The 26,142-nt window shown below is 42.9% G+C and overlaps 1 protein-coding gene across 1 annotated transcript in view; it reads left to right on the forward strand.

The window, feature by feature from the left end:
- The first annotated feature begins 850 nt into the window (after window positions 1–850).
- Window positions 851–26,142, forward strand: part of si:dkey-237h12.3 (teneurin-3) — a 109,067-nt gene continuing 83,775 nt past the window's right edge. Inside the window, exons 1-2 of the mRNA XM_068740550.1 lie at window positions 851–1,121; window positions 2,637–2,912. Coding sequence (XP_068596651.1) covers window positions 851–1,121; window positions 2,637–2,912 — 547 coding nt within the window. The remainder of the gene's footprint in view (window positions 1,122–2,636; window positions 2,913–26,142) is intronic.

Raw genomic sequence — 26,142 nt, forward strand, 5'->3', positions numbered from 1 at the left:
CTAAAAATCTCAAAGCACTACCTGCATAGTTCAGGTATGATGATTGTGTTCATTTGGGATCCCTGGCTGCCAATCTCAAGATAATAAACATATATAAATGTACATTTGCTTGCTTTGCTGTGGGGCAGATGCTGAAATAAGAATTAAAACACAATTATCTACCTGGTGAGTTGATAAGATCAATGGATGGTATTGGTATGAATTTACGATTAAAGTCAGGTTTCCTCACCATTACCTTTTGCTTTTCTTCTTTTGGAATCCAATCTTTGGTCGTTATTGGGCTAATATATGACTTACAAATTCATAAATGCAGTGATAATGTGAGGTTCTGACTTTTGATCTTTTGAATACAAATGATGCTTAGAAATATTTTGTGAATCTCCTAAACCTCTGCTTTTATTTGCGCCCATGAATGTGAGTCTCTGAAGGACAAACACGCAGGGACAATTAACTTGGTTTTGAAGGCTAATGCAGATGGTGCTCTTTTTAACAATGGGGGTGGAGGTCGTGGGTTCGCAGGTGAGGTTTTCGGGGGCTGGGGAAGGTGGGGGTGGGGAGGCGAGAAAGGGATAAGCGTGTGCTCTTAAAGATGAAGCAGATGGATTAGTGTTATCTGAGCCCTGTCTCCATCTCTCTTTCTCCAGATGGACGGCTGAATGAGCTGAAGAAGTGACTGACGGAGGTTCAGAAGTGAGGAAGGGGCTTTGAGGGGATCAGTACAAGACAAGAATCACAACCAGGGGAGGAAGAGGAGGAGGGGAGAAAAAGGGTGAAGTAATCCAGTAGCAAGCGTCTCAGGAGAGCGTTTGTGGCGACGGGGAGGGAGTTGGATACCCAGCATGCAGGCAGCATGGAACGGGTGAGGGAGCAGCGGCCTTTCTGCTCGCTGTCCAAGAGCCAGAGGGACCGAGAGAGATACTGCGAGAGAGGCGAGGATCAGGGGCGCCGATACACCGCCTCCTCAGCTGACCCGGAGGAGGGGACCTGCCGCGTACCCACTCAGAAATCCTACAGCTCCAGCGAGACGCTCCAGGCCTTTGACCATGATCCTTCACGAATGCTGTTTGGAGGCAGGGTCAAAGAGATGGTCCACAAGGAGGGCGGCGAATACAGCAGGCCAGGTGAGCGAGCACGCAGGTTGACCCGAGGACGGCTGCTGCAGCCGTTGTTGTGAAACGTGTCTTAATGGTGGTTTTATCGCTGGGATTCTGAAGAGGGAAACGCCAAGTTGAGGATTCCAGTTCGTTTGGAGCATCAGCAGCAATCCAACATGGATGCTGAATATTTTCCTTTCCTCTTGTGTTTCGTATGTTGGACCATTTTTCAGTTAATTGCACAATTAAGAGGCAAACACTGTTCGAATAATGCCAAATAAAGGCGGTTTTATTTCCGCCACACTCTTAGAGAAAGCTGGGTCTGAAGCAGTGGGCCCCTCTGATCCTAGGAGTGTGAGTACCCCCGTGGATCCACGTTAAAATAAGTAAGAATGATCCGTAAATAAACGTCTTCTTTAATTGGCTGTTAGAAACTGCACTGATTTATGTAATTAAAAAAAGTTTCAGCAGTTTATTCTATTTAATGGCGCTCCTACTGCTCATAAAAGCACAATTAGAAAATCTTTCCATTACTCCCTTACACGTTCTGAGTGCTAATTAGTGCCCATTTTATAATTAATGGAACTATGATGAACTTGTGGAAAGAATGCATTTCTTTTTTATTATTATTATTATTTAAAATTTAGAGCATTAAATATTTACAACTACCTCATTCTTCATCACAGTAAATGTCAGCATTAATGGTATTCGTCAGCAGATGAAGGATGAATTTATAAATATATTGTATTATATTGTGCTATTTCACATTCAGATGAATTTCTCTTATTTTGATTTATTTAAAATTATTTATAAATTTACCAAATTTGTGCACCAATATTTTTATTATATTGTGACATCACACAAACCATTTTCTGTATCATGTTTTTTTTTCTGACCTGTAACATTTCAGGGAAATAATTATTGAATATAACTACAGTAGAAAATGGTAAAAATAAATAAATAAAAATAAAATACAATGATAATTTCAGGTTGGGTTCGTCTCTTGAATAACATTTTCTGACATGCTTAAACTGTTAATGACTCAATACAGTATTTAAGTAACTGTAAACTAGTGAGATAGTTAGCTCTGCGGCTACTATTTTCATTTATTTCCAATATTACTATATTTTTTAGATATAATTTAACATCAATGACTCAAAGTTTTTGCCTGGTTATTTTTGTTTTTGTTTTCGAGTGGTAATCAGTCCCTCAAACAAACCAAATAAAGAAGCAACACATTTATGCTAAACATTTATTTTTACCCATTTTTACATGAAAACACCTTTCCAAGCTCACCTTCCTGCAGCATTAAATCTGAGAGTGGCTGTAATTGAAGTGCGAGATGACTCGTTTGAGCATCCTGCTAAGTTGATCAGTGCTAAGTAGATTAGGAGGATGTTGTTAAGGTATTAATTCAATAATTACCCCCTCCTCTTTTACCCTGCACTCCGGCTAAGTGTTTTTCGTTAAGTGTTTCTGCTCTTTGCCATTAACCTGCGTTGTTTCTCGGTTTGTTAACTTTACAACGGCTGTCATTCACAGGGCAGACATTTTCACTGAGGCAGCTCGGCATCTGCGAGCCATCGGCTCGTCGAGGTTTGGCCGTCTGCCCCGAGACGGGCCTCTCCCACCCGCTCAGCAGCTACTCCAGGGGGCCGGTCGTTGCAGAGAACCATGAGCCCGTGTCGCCGGAACGTACTATGACCCTTTGGGGAACGGGGGCAAAGTCTGGGCAGAATTCATGCCTCTCCAGCCGCTCGAACTCGGCGCTCACGCTCACTGACACGGAAATGGACAATAAATCGGACAATGAAATGGGTGAGTGGGGCACGCTTTGCTTTCTTTTGTCTTTTGTTGTTCGCAGCTCATGCTCAAACGGGTAAAAATCACAAGGTGGATGAAGCAGCACTCATAGGTTGGTGCTTGAGCGAAGTAGTGGATTGGTAGAAACGTACTAAGGCACGCGCGTGATTGGTCGGCCTGGTATCTGGAGAGGCGTTTGCAGCTGCCTTTCTTATAGGATCAAAGGCGCGGCTCCTCGCCGCATGCGGAAAAGAATTTGGCCTTCCAATTGAGAAGTTGCTCGTCACCTGGTCCGTCGCCGCGTGAGGCAGAGGACTTTCATGAAGTTTCCCCATGGGCAAGCTTGGAATCAAAGACAGCTTTTTGTGCCTGTGTCTGAGATTTTGCTCAGAAACTCTGCAGTGGTTGACTGGGCACGCACAATGACTGATTAAATGGGTAGAATGGTTTGAAGTGCAAATTTGTTCTTGCTGGAAACCTGAGACGGAGCGTTCAGGCTGCCCGTTTGAAGAGGTTAAATCTTTGTTGCATCAAATGGAGGCATTGCACATAAGTTGCATGTGCTTTTTAGGTGTTAGATTCAAACTCCTTTTTTAGATATTTTTTTCGTATTTTCCTGCTTGTTTTGTTTCCTGTTCTTGCTGCAAGGTTAGTCTGCAGTTTGTATTCACTGCTTGTTTTCAGCCATCTTTCTTCTTCCAGATGCCCCCCCCCCCTCCTGCTGACATATATTGCATCTTTTCATCCTGTGCTTTTAAGTGAATAGTGTTTTACTCCATCATTAAATTTATCCACACACTTCATATATCTTGGTGTAAATCTAATATTTCTTGTCTTGATCTTGACGGCGCTCGTCATCCATCAACATCAAACTGTGACCCATCATCATTACGAGGCGTTCATCTAAAGCTCTTATTATTGAAAGAAAATAATGATCTCAAAGAGTGGCAGGCAGTTAAAATAATAAGGCTTGATTACACTTTCCTACCAAGACCATTAAAAGAGGATAAAAACCAAAAGTATCTTGTATCAATTTTTATCCCAAAAACACCGGCTACAGTCTGACATTTGAGACGAGTCATTTTCTTAATTCATCATAGTGAGCCTGTCTCCAGGGGGGAACTAGTTTACCTTTTCAAAATGCCACCGGAATTCAAACCTACATGCATTTGCTCTGGTGTCGCGCCTCCGGATTGGTCGAAAACGCTCTTTACATTCGCGAATGGATAAAAAACAATTTAAAAAAATGCTCAGTTGTGCTGGTAAACGTGATGCTTAGCACTCGATTGCAGTTGTGTTTGTGCTGGAGACACACACACACACACACACGATTGACACATGAGTCCTCCGGCGTTTCTTCTCATCAGCTTCCCATTGGCTGTAATTTACAAAACATCCCGATGAGACTTCATCTCGCTCTCCTTTAGTTTCATTCTGTGTGGACTGAATAACACCTGCTGGATCTCCATCCCAGATCCCAGATGCACGCCTGGTGTTAAAAACAGAAACACTTAAGGACCCTTCTATTTAATCGCGTGTTACATCTCTTGGCTCCTTCCAGTTTAACATGCTGAAGCCATTCTGTCAGAAGAACAATGCATGTCATGGCGCGATTTCAAATCCCAACCCTTTTTAGTTTTTAGTTTTATCTTCAACTATTTGTGGAGCTAAAGTGCTTTTTCATCATCTAGATTTTGAGCCGCAGCAAAGAAAAACCTCCGTTCCACCTCTATACATCTTGGTCCTTTTTTTTTTTTTTTTTTTTCAGGAAGCATTGCACTTTCGACTTTCACTATTTAATGAAGCAGCTAAGAGAAATGACCCATCCAAAGGTTTCCATCAACTGAATATGCATGGAGAAGCTCCGACAAGGGGCCGTTCAGCCCCACTTATTCATAAATGAACTCGGTATTTCATTCTAATTTGTTCGACGCAGACAAGCACCCGAGTCTGAGCACATTGGCGAGGCCAGCTACCTGCAAACGTTCAGGTATTCTGGCTTCGTCCCAATTGAAGATGACGCCAGAGTGGTCATCCTGTCATCTGTGTTCAATTGTTAGGGAATACAAAGTGGGACTGCTTATTAGGATTTGTGCAGCCAATGATTTTCAACATAGCAAATATTGTTAGCTTCCATATTTCTTTTAAGCTCCTATTTACATCAAAAGGATTCACAAGAGTCAGACTTTATAGATTATTCAGGAAGAGCATGGGGCTGTTGGATTTTGTTTTTCTTCTCTAATCGAAAAACTAAAGAGAAAACAGAAGCAGAAACCTATCGAGCAGCCATCATTGATTTTACACTGAACATAATCCCCCGCCGCTTGAGAGAATACCTCAGTCAAAATCAATTGATTGGAGCATCCGTTTTATTGGTTTTCTACTTGTAAGAATGGCAGTGAGGATCTAAGGGGTCCTCATTTGCCATGACACAGTCCTGGTTGAATACATGCTATTTATGGACATGGACGCTGAGCGGCACTCGCCATAGAGTAATAATAATAATATTTTATTTACTTTTCTACATGTCAAACATGTAGAAAATCTGAATTCACCCATTCCACATGTGTTGTTTGTCTCGCTTTGTCTGGATCAAACTACACACACGGGCGCCTCCAAACTTTACACGAATTATATAAGTAGTTCTTCATCGTGACCGTTTTTTCTCCAAATGTTATTTTTTTTATTCGTATTATTTTAAAAAAGGACAGGGAGATTTTAGTTGTCAGTCTGTCTTGAATTATTTTTATTTATTTATTTATTTTTATTCGGAATGCATCGTAAATTTTACATTCCAGCTTCACCAAAGGTTTCGCGTGCTTTGATCTTGATACGTAGTTGTGCGTCAGACAAATGTAAAGGTTGGTTTCCATGGAAACCTGATTTTAAAGGAGAGTCTCCGTGGTTGCCATCTTGAGCGTATGCCAAAGCTTGCATTTAAATTAACCCCTTCGTAGCCGCATAGCGATGGAGGTCACGTCACATACGGATGCAATAGTTGCTAAACTGTCTGCTCTTTCTCTTTTGTCGCAAACAGAAATCATTTAGCTGCTTCCATGTACCTGACAACCAGCCGTAACGCCACGTCGAACAAACATACACCCACGCATGCGTTCACATTTGTAGACACACACATCCACAGTACGAACAAGCGCTGTGGCATGTATCAGCCGTGTAACAGTGGAACTCGTCTGAAGGGAGTCGTGTTCAAATGGAGCATTGAGACTTTTTCTCTACTGTTTTTATTTTTTCATGAGCATGTTTTTAAAGGCAGGTTAACAGCTGAAGGTCAATTGACCCCCCCCAAACAAAATAAAATAAATTAATATACATTTCACTTCATATAATCGAAGAATTATTTTTGCCTCATGTGGAAATGTAATTCATATCAAGCAATAGTTCCGTTAGTTCAGTTATATAGTTGTATAATCTTTTTTCTTTACCCTCTATAATTAAACAAACTCAGTTGAGAAATAGTTTTCAAGCTGCTCCGGTGTTAAGGACAGAAGGGCGAGCGAGGCGAAGACCGCCGTGGCGCTTCTTTTCAAACAAAGATTACAGATAGAAATATCGACGCGCCGAATCCGCTTGAATTAAGCTGACCTCGGTCTTTGTTACGCTCGAAATGACAGAATAACAGGAGAAGAAATTCCATGGGGTTGGAATGTAGGTCACCTGACGGACACGCGTGGGCGTCTTCGGTCCCATGCGGAAACAGTTTCTATGAAGTGTGAGGAATCTGGTCAAAAAAAACAAGATAATGGGTTTCAGTTCTTTCTGTGATTTTGGTATTTTAAGAACCGAACAATTGTTTTTATAAAACAAAAGTAATCATTTCAAATAACTTGAAGTCCTGCGGTTGTGGACAGCTTTAGCCATGCTGTGCTAGCAGTGAGGGGAGCCAAGACGCTTTTGACAGGGGGTCGCCAATCCACGGTAACCCCGTTACAAACTACAATTTATTTTTATATTTTTTTACCTTTTTAATGCGAATTCACAATTAAGTGAAACTTGTTGTGATGTTTACATCCATATATCTGCCCATTATCTGCCGTTAAAGTGAAGGAAGGCCGTGGAGAGAGCCTTCTTGCTCTAATGTTGACTGCACGCGCTTTCGGATCAATATTATACCCCTCATAAAACATGAATGACTGCACGAGACAGAAACGCAGCACGGCCCGGTCGGGCTGTATTCCTAATAGCGTGTGGAGAAGCTGGCAGCGACTGGCTCGACGCTGCAGCTCCAACACTGCAGCGTTTCATGACGGCTATCTGGGGTTGCGCGGGGAGAGGAGTGACTTCCTGTCCGATGAAGTTTCGGTTCATTTTTTGATGTTTTCATGGATTGCTCGTCTTTATCGATACTTGACTGCAACGTTCATTTCCAGCACCGCTTGTAGTGATCCATCATCTACAATGCGGTGGTTCTTTTTATACAGCTGGGTATCACCCGGTGCTACCAAGAAGGCTAATTAAAGCAGCAGTGGAGTCAAAGTGCGCTGCAGCGCAGCAAGCACCAAAGCCTTTTTGGGTGGGAGTAAGATCACTTATGAGACAACCCACCAACATGCCCCTCTGAGTGCCTGCGTTCATGTTCGCTCGCGCTCTGCCCCCACCCTTCGTCTGTCACACACATGCTCGCACGCCGTTTGTCAAATTTTATCTCGCCAAGATTACAAAAAAAAAAATCACACGGCGGCGCAAACGTCGGCGCACGCGGGATGTCGCGCTGACGAAGGTGACACGCCATCTGTCAAACTTCTGTCTCAGATCTGCGCCTTGTATTGTGACAGTGGAATCGGCCTATTGATTGCAGAAGGCAAAAATTCTCCCTCGCCGCTTTCATAATTCAATATGGCACAAGCCGACCACAGAAAGAATAAATAACATCAGAGCTGTTTTTGTCTTTCTTTTTGGTCAAAAAGGCCGGCCATCTACTTTTTATTTATTTATTTTTATTTTTATTTTGAAGAGAACTCTGAAACTGGCAGAGAAACTAGCTTCATCATTTGTTGTTTGGAGCCGCGAAGGTTTATCTCGTGCCTCGTCAAACGAGGAGGCTCTCTTTGATTGCATTCGTCTTTTGTCTCTGCCTGCTCGTGCCTTCATTCGTAAAATTGTTAGCTTCTCTCGGTGCTGGGTGATGCTGCGCACCTCCGGCGTTGCGTGCCGAGGTGTCGTCGCAGGTGCTGCGCTCGTCAGTGGTCTATTTTGGAGTAGTTTGAAAAGCAAAGAGGCCGCAGCCTCCTTTTTTTCTTCTGTGCAGTGCAAAGTGCACTGGCCGCAACAATACGAATTTCAATTTGTTCTTTTGTTGGCTTAACACGATGCTGCATGCAAAATATTTAATTTGTAGAAATCGGTGTCCAGACACGTCCATGAGGGAACACATTAACACGGTCACAACACAAAAAAACGTTCCTCGCACCACAGCGACCCCCCCCCCCTCCCCCCGAAGAGCGGGTGATGTCATTCGTACTTTGGAGTACTCCGCAGTACAGCTTTGCATATTAATATAAGAAAACAGATTTTTCAGCTGCTATATGTATTTGAATACTTCAAAGCGTCACTACCAAAGCAATTTACATTAATTTATCATTAATCAATGGATCAATAACGCGTCATATCAGCATTACAATGTTACATTTTCCTTTTTGGAGTTTATTAACTGCTCATTTGTACCTAATCAGTTGAGGATGTCTTCATTCACCCGATCAATTATTTAGCCTATTGGCATCGGAAAATTGGCATAAAATGCTCCGTCTTCTCGTCTCTAAAGGCGATGCCTCCAGCAGGAAATGAAAAAACAAACAAACCAAACATCTAATCCTCTCCCAACCAACAATGTGTTGCCTTTCTTGCATCATAAATGACGCGTTTAATCCATTATCTGAGTTACCCATTCATCAAATCCATTTGTTAGGGACTATCCAGAGTATCAAGTGGAGCCCTTTAAGTATTTGTGTTCGTCTTTCAGGGTTAATGTTACCTAGTCTGCAGAGCCGCGCCCCAAAACAGCCGTTAAATGAGCCCAACAATCCCGTCAGCTAATCCCGGCGCATCGACAGACGCCTCTCCAAATGAAGTTTCACCCACTTTTGAGCAGCATCACTGGCTTTATTGTTTTAGGCTGTACTCGCCTCGGCCTCGTCGCTCGCAGACGCCAGACCTGAAGGACGTGTTATTACGATTAGGAATTACTCTGCAGTTGTCAATTATGAGGGCCCACTATTTACCGTCCTCGAGAGAAAACGGCTCATTTGATTTCATCACACGGCGTAATTGAGTGATTCTATTACCATGCAATACGGAAATAGTCAGGAAGTCATTTTATACTCTATGAATATAAATGGAAGAAACACAGATTAGCTTGTCCGTCCAATTATGTTGTTCGTAATTACATGAATGGCTGCTATCTTCTCAGTGACCACGAAAGGTTTTCTAAACCTGGAGATGGACTTTAGGATTCCTGAGATACGGGGGGGGGAATGGCGTGCATAAAGTATGGAAGTAATTCGAGCTAACGTGGGCTAATGGTCGATATGAAGTGAAACATATAAGCCAATCTTGGGCATTAGGTGAGAATCAGGATGTGCTACAGGACAGTGTCAAGGTCTCTCTCTCTCTCTCTCTCTCTTTTTCTCCTTATATTGGCTGAAATAGATTTCCCCTCTTTTCCCGGAGCACCGCTGGGCGTCCAGACGTCGTCCCCAGACTAGCACCGACCAGTCAATCTGTTCAGATTCATGTCCTCTTCCTTTCACGCCGTCCTTTCTCTCCCCTATCGAGGGGAATATTTGTCATAGCTGTTGTCACGGCGCCGTGGTTCTGACCTTTCGCTCTCCTCCGAGTACGATGCGATCAAAAAAGTTGCAAGTCAAGGCGAGTCTCATACGAAGTCGGTGTGCTCAATTTAACTTGCACCTGAATTGTTAAACACTCTATAAATGACCTGCAGTCGGTTCAACCGCAGTGACCCAAACCCAACGTTCTGAAATAGTCCAATTAAACGACCAAGTGTGTGAAACGTATGTGGAAAGAATACAGTTTTAATTACGTTGGCCTGCTTCTAATTTCATTTCTGACACATGTAATTAAAAGATCATTTTCAACTGCAAATTATACCACGGCTTCTTTTCAAAGCCAGTGCCGAAGTCTTTTACTCACAGAAATAAATGTTTCATTGAAAAGCTGAGATTTCAGAGAGATTTCGTCATCCGGCTCAAACAATGCACTGAATCAAAGGGATTCAAGCAAAGGTTATTTTTATTATATCAAATAGCGAGTAATATTTGCGTGAATTAATCGTATGAATAAACTTGCTGATGGAGAATTGCACGCTGAATGTAGCCTGCAGTGCATTGAAGAGTTTTAAAAAGACTCGCTTATTCAAGATTCAAGATTCAAGATACTTTATTATCATTATGCGAACATAATAAAATCGTGAGAAGGCCCACGGCTTAAGGCACACATCATAACATAATCAAATCAAAAACTAAATTCTCTCTCTTAAAGAAACAATATATATATACACAAAGAGTGTGAATCGGTGTTGGAAGATTCACATACTGTGTAAAACGAAGCATATATAAAACCTTTTTTATGTATGTAATTTCCCTTTAATTATTTCACCTTGTATTTCCTTCCAAGCAGGATCAATCCCATTCAGAAGTATCTTTCTAAAAACCCCATAAATGTACTGTCTCTTTAAGTGATGCTGTGCATTGATCAGATTTTTATGTCATTTCATAGACATTAAGAGCCGTGAAGGTAAAAGAACAATTAAAAGTGACATGACATAAAAAAATGGTTGTAAAATTCTAGTCTAGACAACTTATTGCCGACGTGGGAGATTTCTGGCTGAAGCGGAATGTAGAATTTTATCCATACGGTTTTACAGCGGATGCAGAACCAGACTAATGTCGCCTGCTGATGCGGGACGTCCTGTTGGCCCGTCTCGGAGACAGGGCCAGGGGGGCGGGGCCAACCTAAGCCTGTAGGGTCCCCATCACAGGTGCAGCTTTTCCCTGGTGTCATTTCTGCTTCTGTCAATCTTTAGTTAAGGCCGCCGAGCTGTGAGAGAAGATGCCTAATATAATCGCACCCCCTTGATGTTTGGATATAATCTCTGCAACACTCATCACTGAAGTAACGCCATCACATCACCTTGTAAGATTTTTTTGATGTGGGGAAATATGTAAGCCCGTCATGTGTTACATCCGAGCTTAAAATAGCTGCTATGATGGAATAAAATAGGTCGGCTCTCTAAAGTAAAGGACACTCGTTGCTCTGGGACTTCAAAAGCTGATTGGAAAGAGGCTGATGGCACAAGCAAATCCATCGGAACACGCATACACACTCCCTACACCTACACACACACACACACACACACACACACCTCTTTTCCTTTAGGGAGAAAGGTCAGTATCCAGAGGAGGAAATGGTGAGCCATTGTTATGATTGATCACACGGCAAGGTCCAAGGAGGACGCCGTGTCACTTTCATTGTCAAACTCATTATACCATAGAGGAAGACCCCCCCCCCCCCCAACACACACACACCTTTGCTCTCATGTCCTCCCTTCTCAGCAGTCATGTGAAGAAACCCTTTCCCACTGCATGGCGAGATGAGTCGCCAACGTCAAACTGCGAAACCAAGTGGAATATGCTGAGCGCAGTGTATTTGCTTGTAGAGGAAGAAATGCAGAATTTGTATAACAAGAGAAAAGCGGCTGAAAATACAAAAGAGAGAGAGACGTGTTTAAATGCAGCAGCAATTTTTGCTTTGAACATTAGCCTTGTGATAATTCAAATACAAAGTCCGCGACGAGGAAAACTGCCAAGTCAATTAAAATATAACAAAAATGAATGTCTTGTAGCCAAAGGCAGATTTGCAAAGGGGTTGGAAGGATATTCTGGTCCTTATGAAAAATGAATGGTATCAGAATACATAAAGCTTTCTGGCCAAGTGCCCAGAGCAAAGCATCCTGAAACTGTGGTCACTTCAGAGGCAGAGGAGGGGGGGGGGGGGGGCATTAGGTATCAGGGCTATGAGGGGATTCTCAAGTATCAGGCTGTTCTCAATTCAATTCATCTAATCACCAATGCAAACCTAAGCACTTTGCAGTTATAGATTTGAGGCCAACGATTGATATTGTATACCATGTAAACTGATTCATGCTCAAAGAGAGGAAACATAGTCCCTTGTAAAAGGGTCCCGGCTTCGGATTCTGCCTTGACCTATCCGAGCCGGGTCCTTTTATCTCGCTCGAACACAACCCAACACCAACAAACAAAACATGAAACAGAATCCTTAATTTAGTCAACGGAATCTTATTTCCCCCCCATAAATGCGGCTCTCCATTCCAGACCCTGGAATAGTAATGAGTGTGGTTTGCATAATAAAATTACTTATGTGGAGTTTTACATACTTTTTCACCCTGCTCATCTTGCTTTACATTAGCCCCTGGAGTTTGACAATACCTGATTGAATCAGTGATCAGTGCTGATTTATCAACCCAGTGGCCAGGTGATTGTTTTTAAGCTCATTTAATCATAAATCAGGATGCGCGTGATATTTCTGTCACGGTTCTTCCTTGGAAAGAAGCAATATTCCATATGAATGGGAAGTTTTGCTTGTTTTCTTCTTCGGTAACAAAAAGCAAGGCTCGGTAAGCGATGAAATAAATCCCAGATTTATGTAACTCAAGGTTGTAAAAGGCAACGAGTTGTTAAATTTCCTACGTTTACACCCTTCTTGTTTTGGGTATTAGGCCTCTGTTGTATTGATTCTGCCTGAAGGCCTCCAGGAGAGGTGAGGGCTGTCTCTGTCAGGAGTAGAGGTCACTCAGATAAATTGGCCAGGTTGGCTTTTAGCAGCTCCGGGGTCAAAACCCATTCATCTTATTAGGCCGGTGTATCCTTTTAGAGACTTCAGGAGTAGGATTAGACAACAGGGCATGAGATGATAAACCATTTGGCAAATAGGTTAGAGCAGTTTTCACCTATTGTCTTTTCCTGCATTACCCAGAGGAGGCCTCTGCAGAGTTTTGCATGGCAGCTGTAAAAGCTGGAAGATTTGCAGATAGAGATTCGCTCCATATGTGAATGGGGCGGGGGGGGGGGGGGGGGGGTCAGAGGAATGCATTTGCAAAGCAGAAAAATCAACACTGTAGCATGCGACCTATTAGACAGACTTTCAAGGTCGGTTATGCTTTTGTCAGCTTTGAATGATATTTAAAAAAAATGGATTTTTACTGGAGAAAATGTTTGTTTGTGCACTTTTACAAATTTAACTGCAAAGTCTCAGAACCCCCCCCCAATCAAAATTCCCCCCAAACCCCCAAGATGACATTTTAGCGTCAGATTTGTTTTGTTTTATTTATTGATTTTACATATCAACCATCATGATCTCGGTCCAGGTCGCCCGGGGCTCCGATGTGGAGCTCCTCTTTGGTATCGCTGGATACAACCTGATGCCACGGACCAGATGGGCACACATGAACTTCCGACAGCTGACGTATGTCATGTGAGCCGACTTCTGGCCGTTGGATCTCACATTTGTCGCTATTTGGATCTTCGAATGTGCGAAGCTGCTAAAGCGATCGTCAAGATAGTGTTGCTTGTTGCTAATCTCCGCTCCGTTTAAAACACAGTAATTAATCACTTGACGACAAAAGCTGTCCAAATAAACATACCGATGAAACTCAGACTTGTTTATGGGAAACAACTCGATGTTTCGCCGTCTCATGAAAGCCCAAAGAGCGAGTCTCAATCTTTTGCAATTTCAAGCGGTGCCGGATTGGTCTGTTCTAATTAATTCTTTGTTGAAGGAACCCCAACGTGGTCTCGAGATGACACACTGTTCCGCAGTAATTGGATGCCCACCCTTATACTCTTTGCTCCTCACTGTTCTCGAGAGGAAAATGTGCTGGCTCTAATTCAACATCTGATGCTCTTCACTGCACTTAGCAAAAACACTGAAATGCAGTGACGTTTTTCACTATTATTCTCCTGCTAGGAAATGTCTCTTCCTGTTGGGCTTTCTTTTTTTTTTTTGGTAAATATAAAGTAATAAGGGGTAATTTCAAATGCATTAAAAGACGCCGATGATTAAAGTGGCTTTGGGCATAGGGTGTTCTAGTTTCCAGAGCGAAGGGGATTCTTAGATCCTATCAAATGAGATTATTTTTAATTGTCCTAACTGCCTGTGTTATTAACAACCCTTGATCCCCTCTTTTGTTATACGTGGAGACGGCCCTTTTGCTGAAGCCGCCCGGTTTCAGATCATTTGAAGACACTCTGAGGGGACAGCCAGCCTTCTGGAGAACTTTTCTTGGAGTTTTCTCTTCATAGAAGTACGAGGGTGACATTTGGGACTTCATTAAAAGAGCTTGAGAGAGAATTTTTCTTCCACCCTCTGCTGCATGACACAATATATTTACCGCGGCTAAAGTATATTACTCACAAGTAATCCAACCGCCGCAGTCGGCTTCGTGCAGAAGCCATTTTGCATCTGATATAAAGTGGTGGCTTTGTGACTGATGAGTCACTCTGAATTACACTAAATCATCCTGTCGTTTGTTCCGGGCCCATCACGTTTCTGTAGAGGAGACGATTCTCCGTCATTTATGTCCTAAATGATGCCGCACGGTTAGATTACATGGGGGGGGGGGGGGGCTTTGATGATTGCTTTGAGGAATTTGATGAGGGTGTCTGCAGCCGCAGCTAAATATAAAATGATATGTACACCAAGTCAGCGTCGAGATGTGCTCAACTTGTTTCCTCCGTTTCTTCATACGCCGGGTTATTTTCGGCTGATGCAGGATGTAGATACATGTTTGTGTTTCTTTTTTTGACCGTTGGAAGATCAAGCTTTTGTGTAATGCTTTTAGCGTGAGGAGGTAAACCGAGACTTCTGTACCTGTGCTCGGTTCCCTCCATCCTTGAATGTACAATATTAGCCGGTGAACGGAGCATTACGGTAATGCATCTTGAGCGGCAACTTCACTTCTGCGGGCTTAGATTATCTCCAAGAACTACTTCTGCCCTCCATTCTACTTTGTGAACAGCATTCATTTTGTTACTGGCTGCCGACCAGGGTGGGCCATATTCTCTCCATCATTTAGTTAGCCGGTGAACGGAGCATTACGGTAATGCATCTTGAGCGGCAACTTCACTTCTGCGGGCTTAGATTATCTCCAAGAACTACTTCTGCCCTCCATTCTACTTTGTGAACAGCATTCATTTTGTTACTGGCTGCCGACCAGGGTGGGCCATATTCTCTCCATCATTTAGTTTGTAGATGTTGGCGTTACACACGCCAGGTGCTGGCTGACAACTAAATGAATAATGTGTCTGGTAGGGGGGGGGGGGGGGGGCTCAGTCAGGGGAAGCCTATTCCTTGGACTCTCCATTAATATCACAGTCCACTCTTTCAGGGGGTGCTGCTGACATTTGGCTCTCTGTGTAATAGAGACCTAACCTTTAAGCATTGTAAGGAAGAAGTCATTTTTCATAATCCGCTGTCCGTTTTGGAGAATTCCCTCAACTGCTGTCTTCTACGCATCTGTTCTCATTTCCCTTCTGTTACTTTAGAAACTTTCATATTTCCTTTTAAGAAATTTGCCACCATTTATTTCCAGGCACCATCTGCGGGAAATGGAATTCGCTCGTCAGCATCCGTAGCTCCATCACACTGTCCGGAATACGCAACACCCGTCATTGAATTGCGACTTTCGCAGTTCAAGCTGCGCCACCGGTTGGCATCTGGGATGGATGATCAGAGGCCTGTTTTGCTGTGTCCAAGTCTGCCTTAATTCTCAAATCTAGACTCGAGTGTTAGCCACCATTTAACAACAACAACAACAACACAACAACAACAAAAACCAGAAGGTCCCCGTTGTCCTTCTGGAAGATGCTGAAGCAAAGTCATTGTTTCAGCAGCTGGTAATGATGATTGGCCACGATCTGGAGGATCGACTGCACATCGGTCAAAGCCGTCGACATCCCCCCCAGCCACGCATACTGAGCAGATTGATTGGAAAGCTTTGATGTGTGCGTGCCGATAATGTGGACCATTGCTAAGCGACTGCGTCTGACTTGGACAGCCGCAGCTTCTTAACATTATGCTGATTTTTATATATATATTTTTTTTATCATAATGACGGCTAAATTAGCTTTGTGAAACAACGGCGGGTTATGAATATGCTGGCAGTGTATTATTTATTGTCCGTTGGGCAGCTGCACTCAATCTCTACAACGCTCTCAATGCGAGACGAGGGGCCAGACAGTCGTAATTATAATCGTTCCTTGACCTCTTTGCGAGGGTTCAGTCTGTCTCGCTGCCGTTTCACAAAACAACGGTATACATATAAGTGGATGGTGCATAAATTTATACGTATTTTTGAAGGTTTTATGGTTCTGAACATTATCATAGAGTCACTATTTGATACCATGAAGATGCAGAAGAAAAAAAACCTGCATTTATTTATTGTTTCTGTACAATGGCCACATGTGATCATAATGCTGTAATTGGATGGCTCATTTATTCCACTTGGATCTGGCTGGAGGTCGCCGCACCGAAAACCTATAACATGATTGATGATTCGTAAACCAGGTTTCTCCTCCTTTGCCGTGCATCAGTGCGAGCACACGCTAACATCTAGTGGCGCTATATAACGCTGCTACACGCCGCGTGGTTTGTGTGAAGCCAGCTCCAAAGGGTTTTGTTGAAGGAAACGTCCGTCGGCACCATGCTTGGAAATATTCCACTCATTTGGTCTGACATTACTGGAAAATGGCCTTTATTATAGAAACAATGATAGAATCCAGTAAATCAGGGAAAAATATAGAGTGTAGTGTTGCCATCAATAATAGATTGCAAACAAGTCGGCACTGATGGAACCCGAGGCCTTTCCTTTGTGAGGTCTTAGTGCCGTAGCGATGCATGTGAATAATGCATGGTCCCAGATAGACTCCAGCTCCCTTTCCAGCCCTTCCACTCACCGGCTGCCTGGATTGCAGGCGGGGGCGCCACTTTTCCGCAGTAGCGATTGGCTGTGCCTTGAGGGCGGTGGAGGAGATGGGAAATCACCTGCCCCATTTAGCCATGCTGTGCTAGCAGCCTTCATTCCCCACTGTTAAGACCTTTGTGTCTGCTGCCGGCACTCGACATTAGGACCTCTACTTAACTTTAGTCGGGGGTGCAGCGCCACAGAGCTGTCATTAGGATTCTTATTATCGCCCCAGAATTTTTTGAAAGGTAAATCTGCTGCACAGCTTCCCTCCCGAGGTTCTTTTCCCGTTTTTTATTTTTTTTTGTTACCCGTTATTTTTTCCAACAACAGGCTTTGTGATTGTTGTCAGTGATGGAGTGTCACAGTTATTCCAGAATCACTGCTGTTCATCTCCCTCGATGTTCGGCAACCCCCCCCCCCCCCCCCCGCTGCCTCACCGATTCTTTTTTTTACATTTTTGAAGGTTTTCTTTCACAGAGATGTATAACACTGGTGTGGGAATCACCCAGTACATTCTCAATGATCGAGCCGATAGGGAACATCGGGGGGGGCTCTTGGCGTCCTCTCACCCAGGGGTCTCGGTGGGGTGTCCGCTGAGCCTGGGCACCCAGGCTAGCCCCCCCATGGAGTGAGAGCCCGGCCGTGGCAGCACATAATCCATATTCTATAGGCCAGCTGGACAGAGACCATGGAGTCCAATGAGAGCAAAGAAGCCTTCCGCCCACATCTCGCTTCCCGCTAACTGAGTAGCTCAGACAGCTTTGGCATGTCAAAATTGAAGCTGGGTTGAATAGCCCGTATTTAGCGACAGCTCTTTATTTGAAATAAGAGTCCATTTTCCCCTTTTTAAATGAAGAACTAAGCGCATTATGTGAAGAAGTCCCTGGCCCGATTCCCATATTGTTTACTAGCATGAAATTTATTGCAGCTTATTTCCCAGTGCAGATAAAACAAAAAATCTCCATCTTCTCCTGCATTTGTTCGCCGATGCTGTTGTATTGAAAACTAGCTCCTTGTGCCGTTGACGGTTGAGCATCCAGGGGGCCCGTGGGTAATCCTGCTTTGGCAGTGAATGGATAAATGCAGACTGGTGCCCGTCAGAAGACAGGTATTCCATAAGACTCCTGTTTATTCCCTGAACAGACCCAACTGAATCTGCTGACTCGCCCTGCCCCAACTACTGTTTTCTGAACCAAACCACCTGTACGACGCCGTATTCTACACTGTACTGCCTTTGTGCCGATTTCCCACATGCCGTAAGACGAGTGATGCTATCGTGTTGTATTTCAGCTCTATTGCAGGATACAATTAAAAATCCAGCGTTGAAATCTGATATTTGAACATTTGTCATTGCAATGCGACGCCTCGAACAAGGCTTTAGCTTGCCCACGTGACTGTGTCCACTTTTAATTCCACCACCTCACACTGGCTGACCCTTTGGGAATTGTAATGAGGGCGTTTGGTATTCCCACAGGAGTAGAAATCGACATCATCTCCAAGGCGTTCCAAAATGACTAATGCAGGAACGCTTCCGCCCTAAAATAGCCGGTCCTATACCTGGTCTGGAATACCTGCTGCTGCAGGATGGATGGCAGCTAAAATATGAGTTTCACTTAAGCCGTACGGAAGTGGGACACTCCTGGATGGCGAGGACTGCGGTCCAAGCAGGTAGCGTTTCCCCCACTTCAGCCAGCAGGCGTGGCGGAGCCCTTTTAGTCAATATTTGGTTGCAGCGGGGAAATGCCAGAGAAACACTCGCTTGTTCTCGGACCCAAAGGCATCACTTTTGATGTCCACCTTCAAAGAGGTGTTGGCAGATGTTTTTCTGTGTTGGTTGTTGGTTTTTTAATGGAAGTGGAGAATTTCAGGCTGTTGCACCAACATGAAATCATATAAAATTTATTATAGTCGCACGCAAGCTGGACAAGTGCAATCTTAAAGAGTTTGCATCCTAAATAGACTAAAAGATGAGAGGAAAAAGTCCCTTTTATTGAGTTTGAGAGTTCAATATTATTTACATTAGTAGATTTATAACCGCTCACGGTTTATGACCAAGTGACAGCGTTACTCCGGGTCCTTATATTGATGAAGACATTAACAAGATGAATTTGAAATAGTGTAAAGTCCTAGCAGCCTCATTTACTCGCATGATGGATGATAATGGTGCGATGCTCTGTGAAGATACTAGTTCTGCAACTTTCTTTTTTTCTTCACTGATCATCACTTCAGCTTTAAATTTTAAAGAATTCAAACAGAGCTCTGCCCCAATAACGGGACTCGTCGCACAAATTGAAGAAATTGAAAACGTTATTCAACCACGCAGTAGCTTCCTGAAGATCACTCTGTCAATGATAACAACATATAACATCGAGAAATGTTAGTTATTCACAGCTCATCTCAGGACTGTGATGGATAAACAACGCCGGGTCTTTTACTCTTTGGTTTGCTTAATGCTAAAAGTTAATTTACTGCATCCGCTAGGGAGCAAAACAATGTCCTTCCTCATGCAGACAAATCAGTTGGTGGAAAGCAAATGGCTTACAATTCTTCACTGATTAATTTTTTTTATTTACTTTTAGTACATATATTTACGATATTTTAATATAATAAGACTATAGAATGACATCTAAATAGGGAAGCGACAGAGGAGCTCGATATTTATGCTCCTATATGTGATTTTATTTATAGGGCGCATAAAAAAACCAATGAGGATGAGATGATTTCCTGTTTGAGGAGGAGGAGGAATAAACAAACTATTTTCTTTTGATTGGTAAATTCAGATGGTGAGAGTCTGTCTTATTAGCAGGCAGATATTTTTCCTTCCTTTTAAAAATGCTGTCAAAAGTAAACAAAGCAACACTGACAATGCGGTAAACAAGACGAGATCAAACCGGGGGACCAAAGAGCTTTAATTATCATCGTCGTGGCGACAGAGACTCTGTAAAAATGCATTAATGAATTATTTTTGCTGTGTTTTATTGTCCTGACATAGATTCTCATCGGAGATCCCGACATTTAAAGATGATGCTTCTGATTGCCAAGACGTTGTTTTGTTCTTGTGCTGCTTTTGTCTGCCGTTGTAGGTATCACATACCCTCAACTCTACGTTCTAATGAGCTTGAGATGCCTTGAAATGTAAAAGAAAAAAAAAAGGCACTGATGCATCGAAGCAAAGAGGACTCTCAAGTGTGTGTTTTAATCTGACAAATCAAATGATATCAAACTGTGTTGCAACTCGGTGGCTTAAAGGATGGGAGCCTAGCTCGCTCTCTCCCTCCTCCTCCTCTCCATCTCTCCTCTCTTCTCCCGCTACTTCTTTTGAGGGGTAAAAACACACACACACACACACAAAGCTTCTCAGCCTATCATCTGTGACTGCCGCTACAGCCAGACGGCGTAACACGATCTATGATAGAGTGGTGCAAATCGCCCGGCGCTTTCGTCTACCGCCTCACACGAGGAGGGGGGAGGAAGAGGAGCCCGTGAAATAGGTTGAGTAAAATAAAAAGGAAAGAAGAAAGAGGAGGTGGAGAGCTGCCGGCGAATGCTGCAGCGATGGCTGGGAACTAGAACAATGCTGGTGTGACTTTCCGGTCCGCCGGGTTTGAACCCTTTTGACATCGCTCGAGTGCCGTCCATGTGTCCTGGTGCAGCGTGAGGCTCGGGTACCAACTGTGGGAAGAGGGGAGGGACCGGAGCCATTGTAAATCCAATGCAAGGCGAGCGTTGCAGCCTGAGAAGTGGACCTCCGTCCAGTAACGCCTCAGTGGGAAATTGCTTCAGACTTTCTCTCAGGTAACAACAACAACTTCCTTCTAATCCTTCTATAATGAGCACGGATGAATTAATCCAAATTCAAATCTATGTCATCACTCAGGCTGCGCTTTGTGATGTATTCTTTTTTTTTTGTATTCCTGGACATCTCTGCTGAAAGATCTGGAGTTGAGCCTGGTGTGCATCGCTCAACAGCTTGGATGTGGGGATGTGATGTTTTATGCATTAGGAGGGATGTCTAGCAGCAGCTTGTCAGTTCGCCCCGGCCTTAGTGTTTCTGCAGAAGTCTACACTATTGTATCCCTATTTGGGATTCACCTCTCCTTATGAGGGGGTGGAGCGTGTTGTCTTTTGAAATGGTGCTGCAGCTTCGCAAATGCAAATTTATATTAATCACAGATTGGGAAATATTTGATTTGGATTTGAAACTGATTTGGAACCCAAGATGGGTCAATATGTTTTATGCTATATATGCTCACACCTCTTTTGCCACCCCAATATATACATATATATATATAATAGTAAGGCAATATACACTGAAAGCTAGCTTTCTGACGTGAGTGGTACTGTTAGCAGCCATTTCCGGGTCAAATCATGTCCAGGAACTGAAACGTGGCGACTGGGCGGAGAAGATGATGTTCACACATTTTCAGGATTCAAGTATTGTTCAGTTTGAGTAGAATGAATAAAAAAAAAGCAATCAATGTATGATTGTTTATCCCAATAAGCTCACAGGACAATGCTCATCGAAGATAAGAAGGAACCCAGATGGCTGAGTCTTTAGCGTCTTCCATCGTTAGCGCATGCATCTATTTGAAAGTGATTATTATTCATCAATACGTTTTACACTTTCTCATGATGTGTCGATTGTGATGTCAAATCGTAAAGCAAACAACTGTCAATGGGGACAGAATCAAACTCCGTCTTTTAGCAGGTTTAGCCGAAGTGTAAAACATGAATTATGAGTCACAACTTTTGCGTTGGACTCCGTACATGGTATATATTCTAAGTGACCGACCATATTAGACCGACTTGAGCCACCCAAACTGCGTCAGCGGCCATTCTTCCACAAGAAGCCGCACCTCCTTTTTAAGATCCTGCCTCAAGTGATACTTAATGTGACGTTTGTGAAGCATTGTGGGTAATGCATGCTAACGGAGTAGCCTGGGTGTCGCTTTTTGGGCGCTGACTTGCCTTTGATTAATCATTTTGGGTTGACGTCACGGCCTGGGAGACAGAGATGGATTGAAGTGCTTAGCAGTCCAATAGCTACAAAGACAAAGAGTAATTGGTGCGTGGGCCTGGCGGCCGACGCAAGCAGAGCAGATGCATCAGGAGAGGAAAAAGTCTGACTCCATGCGAAGGGTCACGCGGTGGCAGTCCCACACGCATTTACAGGTGACAGGTAAATACAAGCAGGCAAATACGATGGGATGTTCCTCTGCGTCGGATTTCTTCTTATGAGGCATTAAGGTGAGTTATTCCGCAGGCTGTGAGGTGAGTGTCGGAGCAAGGCAGGTGTATTTTTAGCGGCTTCACTGTGCAGGAGATGATGAATTAAATCGTGCACTTATTTGCAATTTTAACAACCATCGCCAGTGTAATGTTTTTGCCATGTTTGTCTGGGCGGCGCTGTCTAGGGGTAATGGAGGAGGTGGGTGTGTTGTGATCCAGCAGTCTTTATATGTGTCAGCGGTAATTACGTTGAAAAAGTAGCTTTCCGTCCCCGGAGAAAGATGCAAATGTGCCTCCGTGCTGGCTGAGTGGTGTGTGCTCACGGAGAGGTAAAGTTGTAATGATGACATTTAGCATGTGTGCAATGAGATTGGGAATAATAACTTCAAATCCGTGAATCACACGCCGCTGATGGGCTGCCAATACTTTCCAAGGGCTTGTTTTCATTCCGTGGCGTCCTCGGTGGACTGGGAACCGCTCGGCATTCACATCAGCAATAAAGTCTGGGCAATTTTAGTTTTAATTTCCTTATCTGGAGTTTCACCAGGCAGCTCCGCTAGACTTATCCTCTTCTTTAGTCTTGGTTGCAAACACATGTGAGGAGTTCAGGGCCGGCGAGAGGCTTAGCTAACTAGAGGCTTTCTGTCCACTGTGAATGAAGCGTTCCATAATTTATGTAATGAAAGGAAGAACTGTTGTTTAATTTATGTAACGTCTGAATGAGGACCATTTGGATCTGTTTATTGGGCAGTTCGTTCTGGTCCTTATCCTGTTGTGAGGCACATCATCGACTTGAGCTCTCAAAACGAAACATTAGCAGAAAATGTGCAAAATGCTTAAGTGATTATTTGTAATCCCATTAGATTTTAATTTTCTACATAAAGGTTTGGCACAGAGTGTTCATGGAGGAAAAAAAAAGGATATATTTTTCTTGTAATAAAAAATTGTTAGGATTAGGATGGTTAATGGCATTTATTTTTAAGTAGGGTTTTGCATTTAAATGTCACAAAAGCATAAAGTCAGATACATACATGCTTAGACATTACGTATACTGTATTATTTGATTATGCATTTGTTGCATTTTCAGACTTTACTAATTCACATAATATTCATTTCATACACGGGTATGAAATTGCAGAATGATTGAAAATAATAAAAGTTCATGTCTGTGTACTCAAAAGACCAACCTGACATTATTTATTCTTATATTGTCTCAGCCACATCTAAAATAATTTTAATAAGCTTTTTGGAAAGCGGTGAGGGGCAAATTGTCCACAGAGTGATGACATTTGGGATGCACCATACTCCTTTTTAATTAAATCTAAAATTAAATGAAGGAGAAATCAACACACCTGGAAAATTCACAGTTTCCAATGGGGAAAAGTTGATTAAAAATATAAAATATCATTTTTTAATGGCTAGATTTAGTAGAATATTGAAAATTATTGCCAAATAGAGGAAGAAAGGGGGTTTAGTAAAGTTAGCGTTAGCGTCTTTTGTATAACGGTAATTGAGTGAACTTTTCTGTATCTAATGAAGTATCTTGGAAGTGATCTTATATCCTCCAAAATAAACTACACTTAACCTTTCGAACCTAAAGTTTGTTCACCTTAACAAACACTCAAATACATTCAAGCAGAAGCCTTCTTTCCCTTTGTGTAAAAAAATCTAAGGTTGGAATGCATCAAACCTTTCATTTCTCGTCTTTAGAATAGAGGACATTTATTTTTGTCCCGATATTCAATTTCTACATATTTTACATTTGGTTTGTGCAAATAAAAAAAGATGACAGATTATTAAAACATCACAGAAACCGTCTTCAAAGCCACACGCGTGGGATCCTTTAGAACGTGTCTGCACTGTGACTGTGTTTCTGTCACATAAATATGGATTTGGTTTCTCCTGTTATAGTGGAGAGAATTCCAAGGCAATCATCATCCTTACCTCAACTAGTACTGATGGGGAAGGGCCGGATTCTCAGTTCGTCAGTTGTTTACTGCAGACATTTTATTGGTATCATCATTGAAATAGTGATGCCGGTAGGTGGCTACCAGAGCTGGAGGTGAAATAAGCCATTTAGCTGCTTTATGATAGCAATCCCCAGCCCTCGATGCTTTCACATCCAGGGTCAAAGCTTAGCAGCCATCTAATCTCCCTTAGTCTCACAGCTTTCATTAGTGTGGCACTTGATCAATGTGCGCTGCTGCCAGTGCCAGCGTTTCACGCATCCTGGATGAAAGTACATAACTATAATATGGGTTTAGATGATCTCATTGTTGTTTGCAGGTTGCCCTCATGTCTACTTTAATTGACATTTGATATCAGTTCTGTTACACCTGCTGCACAGGTGACATCATTCTGATATCATGTGAATGTGATGTTTAAGGAAGCTGCAAGGCACAGCTCTATAATGTCACGTCTATAACATGGGTTTGTTCCGTATTCTGCATGGCATACGTCCCCTGGAAGGGTTTCAGAAGGCGAGTGTTATTGCCTGCTCAGTTTTGTTTACATGCTCAGATCAGACTAATTAGTTAAGTGGATTTTTTTGTGTCTGTTTTTACTCTCAAAACAAGTCTGTTTATTTTAGAAACCACTTCAAGCTACACATAATAGACGGAGCTAATTGAAAGCTGCACAGAGAAGATGGAGACGATAGAACGGTACACAGAGTAGATGGAGTTGGTAGGAAGCTGCACAGAGTAGATGGAGCCGATAGAATGCTACACAGAGTAGATGGATCTGGTAGGAAGCTGGACACAGTAGATGGAGCTGGTAGGAAGCTGCGCAGATTAGATGGAACGGATTGAAAGCCCCACAGACTAGTTTCATATAGTAATCAACCGCAAAGTGATGTTGGAGCTGATAGAAAGTTACACACAATAGCTGGAGCTGATGGAGCGCTACACAGAGTAGATAGAGATGATTGGAAGCTGCACATATGAGATGAAGTCAGTATAATGCTGCTCACAGGAGATGAAGTTAGTGTGAAGCTGCCAAGAGTAGCTAGAGCTGATAGAAAACTGCACAGAGTAGATGTAGCCAACTGGGAAATCAAAGGAATGGCATAGAACATCCAATCAATTTTCAAAATAAGACTTGCTGTTTATTTTAAGTGAAACAAAATGCAGCCCCACTTCTGAACCATGCTGCACAACGTCTGCTGGAATCTTAAGCATCGACTTGAATGGTGCAATCAGCTCCAGAGGCGACTGAAACAAGATGCAACTGCGCTCGGTGGAATTTCGTCATGAGATCTTCCCTCATAGGAAATAATAATTCTGTTCCGCATATTTCCTATTGGAGTGTCAAAGTTGCCAAAACCTTCAATTCTATAAGATGGATTTAGCATTTATGGTTTTAGCATTTAGCATTTATTAACGTCAGGCCACAATAAATGTTTAGTGTTCATCAGCTAATGAAATACTTTCATGTTGAATAATCTAATATCGGTAATTGATTTGTGCAACGTCCCTTTCGTCTCTCTGCCTGTCATCGTTTCATTCTCAGGAGGTATTTAGAAGATTCCTCTGCCAGAAGCTTGGTCTGTCGTCACATCTGCATACAGTAAGACGTGACAGAAATCCTTGGGCCCTCCTTTCATCCACATTCACATCTTCCATAATCAGGAGCAGTGGCTGGGAACAGAGGCAACGATGAGCTTTTTATTCCTGAATAAGAGGCCACTTAGGAAGATAGTCCTCCCAAGACTCATCAGCTATGTTCTTCTTTGCTGGCGCCACATGAAGGAATTTGTGTAAGAGGGCAAACGTTCATCTAATTAAGGCTACCGTTCACATGAGCTCACCTCTCTCCTGTAATCCCTCTGTTTGCCCATCTTTCTTACCTTTCTCGCTCTCTCATTTTTGTCCTTTCTCTTGCTTATCATCTATCACACGGAGCCTAAAGGTGCCCTTCATAGTTACTGTACCTTTTTTTTGGTTCACTCTATCCTCTTTTAAATCAACGACTTTGATGTTGCCTTCAAAGTGATGCTCC

The sequence above is a fragment of the Brachionichthys hirsutus genome, chromosome 6 (genome assembly GCF_040956055.1).
Source record: "Brachionichthys hirsutus isolate HB-005 chromosome 6, CSIRO-AGI_Bhir_v1, whole genome shotgun sequence".
NCBI lineage: Eukaryota > Metazoa > Chordata > Actinopteri > Lophiiformes > Brachionichthyidae > Brachionichthys > Brachionichthys hirsutus.